This window comes from Emys orbicularis, chromosome 23 (genome assembly GCF_028017835.1).
Source record: "Emys orbicularis isolate rEmyOrb1 chromosome 23, rEmyOrb1.hap1, whole genome shotgun sequence".
NCBI classification, from domain to species: Eukaryota; Metazoa; Chordata; order Testudines; family Emydidae; genus Emys; species Emys orbicularis.
The window spans coordinates 10,065,724-10,078,068 of record NC_088705.1 but is presented as its reverse complement, the minus strand read 5'-3'; the positions used below and the strand labels follow the sequence as shown (position 1 = coordinate 10,078,068).

Sequence of the window (12,345 nt, the reverse complement as noted above, 5' to 3'; positions counted from 1 at the left end):
GTGGGGGGTGGGATCCTGTCTCTCTGAAGCCAGCTACTCCCTGCATTTTAGTGACAGGCTGCTATTCCGAAACTTAAAATCCAAGAAAAGGAGGCAAAGCTGGACCTGTCATCAACACAGTTTTATTCATGCCCCAAGAAAACCAACCTTGCCTGCTTCAAACAACCCCTGTCTATTCCAGCTATAAGTGGCCAGATGCAGAGAGACTGAGGATGGAACAGAGAAGTGGTTTGATCATACATAAAACCTAATCCTCCCCGTATACAAATCCGGCAGGGGAGAGTGCTTAGAAAAAAATAAAACAGCTTTGACAATAGAAAAAAATATATATATAACAATGGCTGCTTTCCTTTCCCCGAAGCTCGAAAGGGATGGAGGGATTTCCCCCCTCCCAACAGAAACGAGGCCCCAAGCCTGTAGCCAAGCTGAGGCTGGAGGTACTGAATTAGAGAGGGGGCGAGTAAGGGAAAGCTGGGGCAGCAGAACCAAGCAGCGAGGGTGGTAACTTTAGGGTGAAGGCAAGCTCAGGCACCAAAGCCCATTGAAAGCAATAGGAAAACTCTCACTAAGCTTCGAATTGGACTCCAGTCCTGGCAGCTGCTGACGATGATGAGATGATGGAGGCTCAACCTTCTCCTGCCCTAAGCAGCCAAGGAAATGCCCTGCAAACTCACTGCCGTTAGCCAGAGGCAGCTTCTGGTTCACATGTAGCGGGACAGGGTGGGTACATTTCATTGGAGCAAACCTTGGTTCCTATAAGAGTCGAGGTTAGCTAAAACAGGCCCTGAACTGATTTGTCAGCAAAGGACGGGGACTTGGGATCAGGCACTTGCAAAACAAAAAATAAAAATGGACAGTTAAAATGCTAGAAAACAGCTGGATATTTTAGTTAAAATTACTGGCAGGGCTGCAGCGAGCCAGCTGGTGTCAGCCTGTCCATGCTGCATCGGGAGTGAGCCCCCCAGCCCGCCTCCTCAGACTTGTGTTAGTGCTGCAAAAATAGGTGTGGAGACACTGCGGCTCGGGCTGGTGCTTGGGCTCTGACAACTGGGGGATGAAAGGGGGTGGGTGGGCACGAGAGCCCAAGTCACAACGTTAAAGCAACATCTACCCGGCCAGTTTTAGAGCGGTAGCGTGAGCCCTGCTAGCACACGTCTGGGGAGGTCAGCGGGGAGGCTTGCTTTCCAATGCAGTGTAGACAGGTCCTGGATGTTTAAACAGAACAAAGCAGAGCTCACTCAACAACACATCCATCCAGCGAGGGGAGCTGGATCAGATCTTTACCCTGGCTAACCAGCCTACATCTGTAACAAGGCCTTGCAGCAGAGGATCTCAAAGAGCTTTGGCCACATGAATTAATGAAACTACACAGCAGCTTTATGAGGCAGATCAGTCTTATCCCCTTTTAAATATAGGGAAACTAAGGCAATCGCCCGAGGTCACACTCGGGAGTTAGCAGCAGAGCAGAGAATGGCACTGGAGTCCAACTCTGTCCACTAGCAAACACTGTAACACAGAATTATTTGTACATATATGAAAACCAGCCTCTCTCTTTATCAAATGAATATCTACCACCGCAAGCAGAGCCAGAGGGGGCCAGGCAGCACTTCTATCCATAAAAGATCTTCCATCACACGGGTTCTTGGTTCTGATCGGGCTCTGGATGGATGTCGAGTGATGAGAAATGCCAAGGCATCAACATGTTGAATATCCCAATCTCAGAATTAACCCCAGAGGGACCGTCCTGGTCTCACAGCGCTGGGTTCAGTTACTCAGTGAAGTATATCGATGCATATTCATTAAGCATCACTGGGAAATGGAAACAGCAGCTCTTTTAAAACAAGCAAGACTCTCTAGACCCAACCGAGGATCCATTCTGAGAATTCCTCCCTCGTCCTCAGAATGACAAGGCTTTGTCAAAAGTGGTTCCCTACATAAAATCCTGCTCTCAGGGGAGAACCTTAAACGGTGTCTTTAAAAATGCAGCCCACTTTCCAGTGGAATTGACGCGCTGCGTGTTGTGAGCGAGCACCATTCCTCCTTGCTCTCAGAGCATCGCGTTTCTTACTGGGACAGAGACGACAGGAATCTCTCTCCGGAATGAGAGAGGGACGTGTTATTCCCTGCACTGAGGTTTATGAAGGGAACGTATTGCCCAGGATCTGCCCCGTTTCCATGTGTTATGGCGTCGCACCGGCAGCTTCCTGTGGACTGGATTCAGCGCCAAGTTCTGCTTCGAGACCTTCAGCCTGGCTGGGCCTGGGCGCCCACCACTGGTGGATTTCCTGGTATAACTCCTGATGCTCTTCTTTCCAGTGTCTGAATTTCTCCGAGGTCAGTTCCGAGTCGTTCAGGAGCTGATCGAGGATCTGGAGCTCAGCCACCTTCGCCTGCAAAAGGAAAAGAACATTCCCCGCTGCTCAGTGCTCGTGCGTCGGAGGGCATTACACGGCGAGAGGGCTTGAACGTTTCACCTACTTTGAGTGTGCTTTGCAGGGCCCGGACCAGGTGAACTCTCTCGTTGATCTGGGGGTTCTTGTTGCGCTTGATGAAGGATTTGCGGTACTGCTCGTGCGTCAGGAGCTGGCGCGTGCCGATGAGAGACACCCCGCCTTGCTTCAGACACTGAATCAGGGACTCCAGTTCCTCGCCAGGGGAGTCTGCATGGGAGGGTGGGGGGACACAGCAGATAGAGTTAGAGTGGGGCCGGAACAGCCTCTGTGCCAGGGCGATGGGCTTGTGGGGAGTAGGTGGTGCCTGCTGCCAGGAAGGCCCCAAGCAGATCAGGCCCCAGCACTACAGGCAGTTCAGGAGCCTGGTACTCTGTGGTCAGGAGGGTTATGAGAACTTCCACAGAAGGCGCCGGAAAAATACGACAGGCCCCAGACACAGCGGCTAGCTCAGGGAATGGCATGTTGGTGCCACAACAGAAGCTATGGCCCTTTGGACATTCTGACACACCAGAGCAGATCCCGGGGGAGGCTGAACAGAAAGGGGATGGGGGTTGGGGGGGGAGAAATCTCAGGAGATTCTTCACAACGAAGGAGAAGCCCTGACCCCCCCCCCCCCCATCCAATGCCCACCTGCCCCAGAAAGGACCCGCTTGTGTAACACAGCCCCCCTGGGCCGCTGGAGCCCGCTCTTCTTGACCAAGAGAACCACCTTGGTGAGCAGAGGATTCATTAACTGCTATACCTGGATCAGTCACCAGGGGGCCCCACTGAGCACAGGTGATGCTCAGCGGCCCAAATCCAGGCTGCTCTCAGAGCAGCAGCGCTAGCACTTACCCAGGGGCGAGCAGGGCCTGCCACTGCCAGGGACGGGGCTCCCCAGGGGGCTCCCCACTGGGCCCGTGGAGTCGGGGCTCCCCATTGCAGCACCGGGCTGGGCTCTCTCCAGAGTGGTTAGCAGCTCCCTTCTCTTTGGCAGCTGAGGAAGAACATTTCTGTTTAGAGACCTCCCCCAACACCAAGGAATCCCAGCTCCCGAGGAGGTTGGGAAGAGCCACAATCCTCTCGCCCTTTGCCAAGCTGCGTTTGACACCCGCGACGCAGCACCGCCCACCAGCATCCGCAAAGGGAGGGCCAAGAGCTGATCCCAGGTCCCATCACACAGGGCCAGGGCTCTCCCCAGCTGGTCTGTAGGATCCGCCCTCCTCCCCGATGACACTCACCAGCTCAGAGCTAGGCCTGGGAGTGTCGTCGTCAGGATCCTCAGCTTCCGTCTCACTGTAGCAGTCTGGCAGGAGAAGCACAGAGGGGACAATCAGCGGGAAAGCCCGGACCTGCCATGGACCTTCGCTCCCACACAGCACACGTTGCCCTTCTCCAGCTCTTCTATCCAAGGATCTCACAGCACTTTAGTGAGAAGAAGGGGCCCAGCCTACCAGCTGGGGATGATCCTCACAGAGTGGGAAGGTGGGGCAAGGCCTCTTGGTCCCCGAGCTGGTCATCTAACCATTAGAGTTCACTGCATCTTGTCACCCAACGTCGCTCCAGCCCGGCTGCCGCTTGTTGACTGGAGGATTCATGGCTCAGCAAGAGGATTCTCATCTTCACCCCCTCCCCATCATACAGCACAGCAAGCTCCTCCCAGGCCAGCAAAGGAAAGACCGGGAGCTGGAACGGAGCCTGGCTTGCCCACATCTTTGGATTCTTGATCTTAAGGGGGGGTGCCTGCAGTCAGTGCAGAGCGGGACCCTTTTCTTTGACCCCTCTACCCCAAACTCACCACCTTTTTCAGGGGTGTCCCTCATTTCGTCTCAAAGGTCCTACGCTGCACACAAAGTTGGGGTCCCCTCGCTTTTGTCAAAAGGCACGTGCATCGGCAAGCACTGCGCTGAGGTTACAAAAGTCCCAATGCCAGCAGGCTGGATCCCGCCACATTTCAGGTCTCCCACGTGAATCGCTCGTGCGTGCCCCTCTCGGTCACCGTGCAGTTGGGCCTTCACCAGCTGAGCACAGGACTCTGGAGAAGAGACGCTCTGTGCCACAGGGCCCACGCTTCTGACCCCCAAGCCAGAGGCAACGGACTTTCCTCTCTCCCCCTAGTGAGGGCTACTGGTCTCCAAGATCCAAGAGCTTTGGTTCCCCACCAGTATTTAACATGTCTATGTGCACCTGTGTGTGTGTGTGTGGGGGGGACGGGACCAGTGGGGGTCACAGACCCAGCCAATTAAAAAGAGAGCACTGTCCTGAGGGATGCACTTTAAGCATTGTCTTCCTGAAGTGGCTGCTCCCAGATTACGAGAGACGCCCCCCCACTTTTCAGACCACTTCCAGCATTGCCTCCCCCCCCCCCCAGCTAACTATCCCGCCCCAGTTTATGTAGATATGGGAGTGGAGCCCGCTGGAGTCAGGAGGATGCTGGGAGAGGCTCATCCAGTCACCCTGTAGGGACATGGCATGTAATAACTGGTTCGCAAGGTGCCTGGTTCCTACCTTCTTCTCTGGCCGGGAGCGATTCCTGGGCCAGCTTGTATTTGGTTTTTGCAGCGATCAAACCACTCACCCACCTGGAAAGACAAACAGATCACATACAGTCACCAAAGAGATCCCCTCCCAGGTTCCCAGGCACTTCCCCTTCCATCACACGAACCACCTCACGCGTGGGGAAAGCCATCTCAGACCAATGCTTTTCGGAATCAGAGATCCAGCCCTCTTCCACAGCCACCTCCCTTCCCAGCAGCCCAAACCCTCGGGGTGGGTTCCACAAATCACAGTCTGAGAACCACGGTCTTCACTGAATCATACCAGCCATTTGGACACAGCCTCCAGTGACCACAGGAACTGGAGATTCGGGCTGGTTCAGCCCCTCCCTAGGATGCTGGAGCTTAACTGCATCTGAGCGAGCGAGGCGAGGGGTTTTGTAGCCGATCATGGATCACCACAGGGTGTTTGCTTAGCAATGTCAGATTCACGCAGGGACAGCCCGGCTTGTTACTTACATGCTCAGATCAGCCAGAGTCTCTGCTGCGAAGATGAAAGGTTTGTACGTCTCATGGCAGAGCTGGAAGACACTGAAAGAAGAACAAGGACGTGGCTGCATTTTCCACAATTCCTCCCCTATTAGCAGGCAGCTGTAACTACCCCCTAGTTAAGAGTGAAGCTAGTGTCCCATTCTTAGCCCCGTTTCCAGCCTCCCCTGGGGCTAGCTGGGCTCTGCTGAAACACATGTTCACCCTTAACTTTCAACAGAGCCTTTTCTTTGGGATTTTTAAATTCCCCTCCCCCTTCCCCCGACATTAATCAAATTCAAACCCATCCGCAATGAGCAGCCTGGAGCGAGCCTTTCCCTCGAGGCAGTTCTCTAAAGTTCCACCTGGTAGATGGCTCTCCGGCACCACGCCCTACAGCGCCTCCTGCTGGGAGAGGGCTGCTTGTTTCCCCTACAGCCAGGTCTCCTGCACCGTTACTCAGTGCCTCCTGCTGGAGAGGCGGGGACTGGAGCAGCTGGGAGCATCTCCCCACACAGAGCTCCTGCACCGTTGCGTACGGCTAGTCCGCTTGGCACCAAGCGCTCCAATGGATGTGCTGCCCTACGGAGAATGCTCCCACGCCATCCCCAGCAAGCAGGCAGCTCCTGGGTGCTTCAGGGTCCTCCTCTCCCGAAGCCGAGGTCTCTGCCCAGCATCTCACGCACTCACTATTTCTTCTTCTGCTCCCGGGTGCTTTCCAGGTCGTAGGTCGACACGTTGATCAGGCCTACGGCTTTCTCGTCCTGAGCGGTGAAACAAGGAGCACGTCACACCCAGGGGGCTTTGCTGCCGTTGGCATTTAGAAGCAAGATTCATTTGGTTTTGGGGCATCACGCGGGACTCAGTGGCCAGGAGAGCCACTGTACCAAGAAGAACAAGGAGTCCGGTGGCACCTTAAAGACTAACAGATTTATTTGGGCATAAGCTTTCGTGGGTAAAAACCTCACTTCTTCATGAAGACATCTGAAGAAGTGGGTTTTTTACCCACGAAAGCTTATTCCCAAATAAATCTGTTAGTCTGTATCCACAAAAACAACAAGGAGTCCAGTGGCACCTTAAAGACTAACACGGATATCCCCTGATATTTGGGCCAAGAAGGTAAAGCAACAACGTGCAGCTTACTCCGGGAACATCATGCTGTCCTTGGAGACATCCTTGTGGGGAGGGATAGCTCAGTGGTTTGAGCATTGGCCTGCTAAACCCAGGGTTGTGAGTTCAATCCTTGAGGAGGCCATTTAGGGATCTGGGGCAAAAATCTGTCTGGGATTTGTCCTGCTTTGAGCAGGGGGTTGGACTAGATGACCTCCTGAGGTCCCTTCCAACCCTGATATTCTAGGATTGTAATAATAATCCCCAGCTCTTCTTATCTAGCCTTTCCGCACATAGGCCTGAATGTGCTTTACAGAGGAGATCAGGGTCCTCCTTATAAATGGGGTTGGTGGAGTCAGAGGGTGGGGGAAAAGCCCACAAAGCTGGTGCAGGATCCACCTTCTTCCAGCTCTCTCTGTGGGGCTGTTACACCCGCCCACCCCTCTTACACATCACCTCTGAATTTGGCTCACTGAGTTATTGGAGCGTAGAGGAGTCTCATTTGGGGACATGCACCAACTGGGCCAGAAGAGAAGGTGCAGCGAGGACCGCTGCTAACGGGAGGGAAGGGCACAGAAATCTCTACCCCCTACTCTAAACTTCTTACGCTGACGTCCGATTCCTCGGCACACCAGCAAGGACTCCCTGACCCATCAGTGGTTGGGCTGACCTAGGCCTGGGGGAGTCCACTGGGCTCCGAGCATAGCGAAGTCGAACTTGTCTCACTTTACACGGTCCCTGTAGATTTGTCCCAGGATCTCTGGAGTCCAGCAGCCAACACCCCCTTCCCTCCTGCCCCAAGCCCCCTGAGTACACGGCACCTCTGCTTCCCCCCCCACCTGCCCCTTTCCACTAACCCCCAGTATAGCTCATGGGACGCACTCACACTGGGCTGGTTGTACCAGTAGAGAACGTGGCCCTTCAGCACAAACCAGCAGCGTTTCCATTTCTGGGACATGAATCCCACGTGGTCTTTCTTCTTCAGGAGCCAGCCATCGCAGTCCACCTTGCCCAGCTCCCGACAGGACACCCGCCGGCGGCTCAGCCTGGTAGCCACTCCTGCAAGGAAGGAGGAGAGGGGGCAGGGGGACGTGAGGCACGGGGAGGGGAGCTCTCTCCAAAAGAGGAGCCACCAGCCTCCAAGGGATCCTGCCCCAGCCGTGCCCTGTCAGCAGCTTGTCTGCGAGGCTCCCTCATCCCCACCCCTCTGCGCCCTCTCACTGCTAGGGGACAGCAGAGACACGGAAGAGCGCTGTAGGCAGGGGGGAAAGTCCCACTCTTTTTGGTGCCTGACAACGGTGAGCCTGGGCCCTGGGTGCCCAGGCCCGTTAAAGCACCAGCCATTCATCCCAGTCTGCCTCTGCTCCCAAAGGAAATACGCTTGGTGGTTCTCAGCCTAGCCCCTGGAGGGACTCTCTCCATACCCCCAAACCACTCTGGGCTGCAGCTGCTGGCACCCGGCAGCGAGGAGATGGGGAAGGAGCTGCACTGGCGGGGGAAGAGGGGACTGGAACAGCACAGCCGGCCTGGCTCGGCCCAGTGCTGAGCCCCTCACCAAGGAGCAGAGGAGGGAGGAAGGGTGGGGAGGGGAAGAGAAAGGTTCTCCCAGCCCCAGGCTCCGAACAGAAACACCCGGATTCTGCTCCGCAGCCAAGAGAAGCAGCACCAGACGGAGGGTTGCCTGGGCCGTGCTCTGCTCCCTGGCATGCAGCCCCAAGCACCACGTCTGGCCCTTCCTTCTGGGTCTATGCAGCCTGAGTGCGTCCTGCATCTAGTGCCACGCGGCACAGAACGCCGGGGGGCCACAGCCCACGGGACCCCTCTTCCCTCCTGGCTGCGTGGCCAAGCAGGGCCGGCCTTAGGGAAATTGCACCCTGGGCAAACTTGTATTTTGGTGCCCTGGCCCCTGTGGGTATGGTGCCTCCCCATTGCCCTCATGGGCTCCCTGGGATCCCCACACTCCCTTCCCCCCCTAACCCCTGCACTGTGCCCCCTTCACCCCTAACACCCCTGCATCCCCCTCCGGCGCCCCCGTGGGGAAACTGACCTAGATGCACGGAGCAGCTGCATTGCTGCTCATGCCCACACGGAACTGCGGCTCCTCTGCCCCACGCACCCCTAGGGGGCGGTGTCGGGGGGAGTGAGGAGCAACGTCAGGGCTCCCTGCATCCAGGTCACGTTCCCTGCCTGCTCTGGGTAAGGAGAGCAGCAGCTCCTGATGTTCGCCTTACAGCACAGCCCAGGTGGGGAACGAGCCCTGGATGCAGGGAGCCCTGGTTGTGTGTGTGTGAGAGAAAATTGTCTCTCACATACACACAGAGTGTGTGTTGGTGCTTGGGGGAGTGTGTGAGAGAGAGTGTGTGTGCGCCTGAGTGAGTATGAGCGTGCTGTCTCTTTAAGAAAGCACTCCGGATCAGGAGCCTGCAGGCTTGTTCAGACACAAGCAGCTGTCTTGGGACCCAGAGAGGCAGCAGCATGGACAGATTCCCCCCTGCCCTGTCACCCCAGCTCAGTGGAGACCAGGTGCATGGGCAGGGGGAGGGGGACACCCCGACATCAGCCTTGCCCCCCTTTCCCCGCACAGCAAACAGGACACTCCCAGTCCCGAGCAGCAGGGGAGCAGGAGGGAGGAGGGGCACCCCTGCTCCAGAGGAGTCACCTGGCTGGTCGTCCAACTGCCCCCCTGCAGCCTGGGTCCCCCACCCCCTCCAGACGCTGCTGCTCACCCAATCAGCCCAGCTACTACAGGTCAGGTGGGACTCAGCAAACCCTGCACCCGGCGCCCTCTTTGGCAGGCTGCCCTGGGCCACCGGCCCCGTGGCCAAGTTAATGTGCAACCTAAGAATGTGCCGTGGGCCTGGGGAAAAACAAACCTTTGTGGAAGGGGAGGAAACGCTCCGATCCCCTGGTTAACCTGGAGCTCACGATTGTCAAGCCCACAGGGGGACGGGAGGAGGCCACTCACCTTTCTGCCTGGAGCAACTCTTGGTGCTGCTCTGAAAGGGATGAAGAGGACACAGATATATGTGGTTAGAAAGATCCTGGCTATGCAAGCAACTCACAAGGCTTTTGGGAGGCAGACAAAGTGAAGGAGGCGCCGTTCTCTACGGCACTGGCCTGCCAGTGGAGAGCAGACAATGCACTCGCTGGCTGGCCGTCGTATGTGGGAAATGGCTGGGCAATCACAGCTCTCTTGTTTAGAGCACCCAAGGGCTCTAGCTAGTTCAGCATGCAGCTGCCTGCCCACCAGGTGATGTTAACTGCAGGGTAGGGTATACTCCCAGGGACTTCACTGGGAGCAGAGTTAGGCCAGACCTGAGCCTATCATTTGCAAGGATGAAGATGAGGGTGCTGTTAAGTTATTTGCCTCAGACATCCTGCAGCAGCAAGTTCCACGAGTTAACCACACCCAAAGTTAAAGATTTTTTCCCCTCTCATCTCAGTTTTACATTTGTTGCCTTTTAAATTTCTAATGGCGTTCCTTCTGGTCTTACAGGGCGGGGGCATTAGGAGCCCACGTGGCCTTCTCTACCCCATCCATGTTTATATTAGTCTTGTGTGCTGCATTAGAGGCCTCAGCCACCTCAGGCCCAGGGGGTTGTCGCTGTACGGACACACAGGAAGAGACTGGCCTAGGCTCGGTCGCTCTCCTCTCACCTTGTTTGGAAGAGCGGGAGATTCTGGTCCCCGACTTCTGCTCCCAATTCCGTTCTCTGGGGACTCCTTCGATCCGAGTTCCAAGGTGCTGGGTCTGGCTGGAGCGACAGCAACGGGGGAGCTGCGCCCTTCAAATCCTGCCCCCACAGCTTGGCTCTCCAACGTAGGGGCTGCTGAAGCGCCTGCAAAGATCAAACCGGTCAGGGGGACGCCAACACCTCTGAGCCACGTGGCGATTTGTATTTCACTTGCACGGAGAGGTCAGACAGCGGGTTAAAAATTTAGGGCCAGATCCCCCGCTGGCCCCACTAAAGCCTTTATTCTGTAACACGAGCGCCATTCCAGGTGCTCAAGCCCAGAGGTTTGCAAGGGGCCTACCCTTTAAGGCTTGAAGCACTGTATGGCCGATGCCACATTTTACCCGATCACTGTAGTCTCAACCCACATCCCCCACCCCATGGCCACGCAAACCAAACAAGCTCTGCGGGGAAGCTGGCCCTCCAGGATCAATGTTACCACGTGCTCTGCATGTGCCCTACGCGGAGTGCCTTTGCACATATCACACAGTGGATAATCTCTCAGGAGATCGCCAAGGGCTCTGGGAACCTGAGTCGATGAAAGTTTCAGAAGAGCCCTGCAAGGAGGGTACTATCAGCACATGGGGAAACTGAGGCACGGAGCTGTTACGGGACCTGCTTAAAGTCACACAGTGAGTCAGCAGCCAAGCCAGGAAGAGACACCAGATACCCAGGCCTTCGCTCTAAGCAGTAGGCAGCACTCTTTAGACCTGCCCTGACTCCAGTCGGCTTGGTCCCTTTCCTGACTTACTTATATTACAGTAGCACAAAGAGGATCAGATCGGGCCTCAAATGTGCATGGCGCTGTACGGGAGGCAGACAGAGTGTCTGGGGCAGGGACCATTTATAACAGGAGTCCCAGTCACAGGGGCTGACATTTTTCCCTGGTGGGTGCTCTATCCCCGCTCCGCCCTCAGGTCCCGCCTCTTCTCCATCCCTCCCACCCCCACCCAAGGCACCCCCTCCCTCTCCCAGCTGCTCCCTGCTCTGCTGGCAGCACTGGGGCCCTGCCGAACAGCTGTGGCTGGTGGGTGCTGAGCACCCCCTATTCCCCCCCCCCCCCCCACGGGTGCTTGAGCCTCAGAACACCCACGGAGTCAGCATCTATGGTCCCGGCGTTGCTCTGCACAGGACTCTCAGTCAAGTATCTGCCCACAATCCCATCCCACTAGCCTGCAACAAGCAGAGCTCACCCCAGTGTGGAAAGCCTTTCAGAGGAGGGCTTGCTGCTTTCCACAGGATGCGGAGGGCATCTGCTCTCTCCTACCTTCAGTGGGGAGTCGCTGTAGGAAGTCCCTGGTCTCCTCTCCGGGGTGGCTTGAGTCGAACGCCTCCTCTTCGTCAGTGGCGAGATCCAGCGCAGAGTCCAGCCCGGCGATCACGCTTCAGGGGAGGAGAAACCTTTAACTAGCACTTGACAGCAAACTAACCCTGTAGCATGTTTGCTATTCAGCCGGATCGCGCCGCCCTGCAAGCCCCAGCGTTGTGTGTGGGTGAGAGCGTTTCATCAGAGTTCAGTTCAGCAAAGAAACGCCTGTCAGTGCTGGTCACGTGGGCTGTTTTTACCTTTGGCACCACACGTGCGATCTAGGAGCTGATTCTGCATCATTTTCCTCTCCCACGCAAAACGTTACTTCATGGAAAAGTCAGTGGGGCAAAACAAGTGTGAGGCTCCAAACAGGGGTGGCTCCAGGCACCAGTGTAGCAAGAGCATGCCTGGGGCAGCAAGCCGCAGGGGGCGGCCTGCTGGTTGCTGTGAGGGCGGCGTGCCTGCGGGAGGTCCGCCGGTCCCACGGCTTCGGTGGTAATTCGGCGGCGGGGGACACTGAAGGCGTGGCATCGGTGGACCTCCTGCAGGCATGCCGCCGAAAGCCGCCTGACTGCCGTGCTTGGGGCAGCAAAAACCATAGAGCCATACCTGGCTCCAGATAAAAATTGAATAAATACTGCCTAGATCTTCCATAGATCTCAAAGCACTTCATAAATTATCTCCATTTTCCAGATGGGGAAACTGAGGCACAGACGGACTTAAAAAAAAAAGTGATT

General features: G+C 56.2%; 1 protein-coding gene across 1 annotated transcript in view; it reads right to left on the bottom strand.

Annotated features, from left to right (window-relative positions):
- Positions 1 to 2,180: 2,180 nt before the first annotated feature.
- The window catches only part of CNKSR1 (connector enhancer of kinase suppressor of Ras 1), a 28,701-nt gene continuing 18,536 nt past the window's right edge, over positions 2,181 to 12,345 (bottom strand). Inside the window, exons 11-21 of the mRNA XM_065421817.1 lie at positions 11,567 to 11,682; positions 10,223 to 10,404; positions 9,531 to 9,561; positions 7,452 to 7,624; positions 6,146 to 6,219; positions 5,447 to 5,518; positions 4,941 to 5,014; positions 3,674 to 3,738; positions 3,288 to 3,429; positions 2,479 to 2,660; positions 2,181 to 2,390 (exon numbers count right to left, since the gene is read on the bottom strand). Of these exons, the coding sequence (XP_065277889.1) occupies positions 2,181 to 2,390; positions 2,479 to 2,660; positions 3,288 to 3,429; positions 3,674 to 3,738; positions 4,941 to 5,014; positions 5,447 to 5,518; positions 6,146 to 6,219; positions 7,452 to 7,624; positions 9,531 to 9,561; positions 10,223 to 10,404; positions 11,567 to 11,682 (1,321 nt within the window). The remainder of the gene's footprint in view (positions 2,391 to 2,478; positions 2,661 to 3,287; positions 3,430 to 3,673; positions 3,739 to 4,940; positions 5,015 to 5,446; positions 5,519 to 6,145; positions 6,220 to 7,451; positions 7,625 to 9,530; positions 9,562 to 10,222; positions 10,405 to 11,566; positions 11,683 to 12,345) is intronic.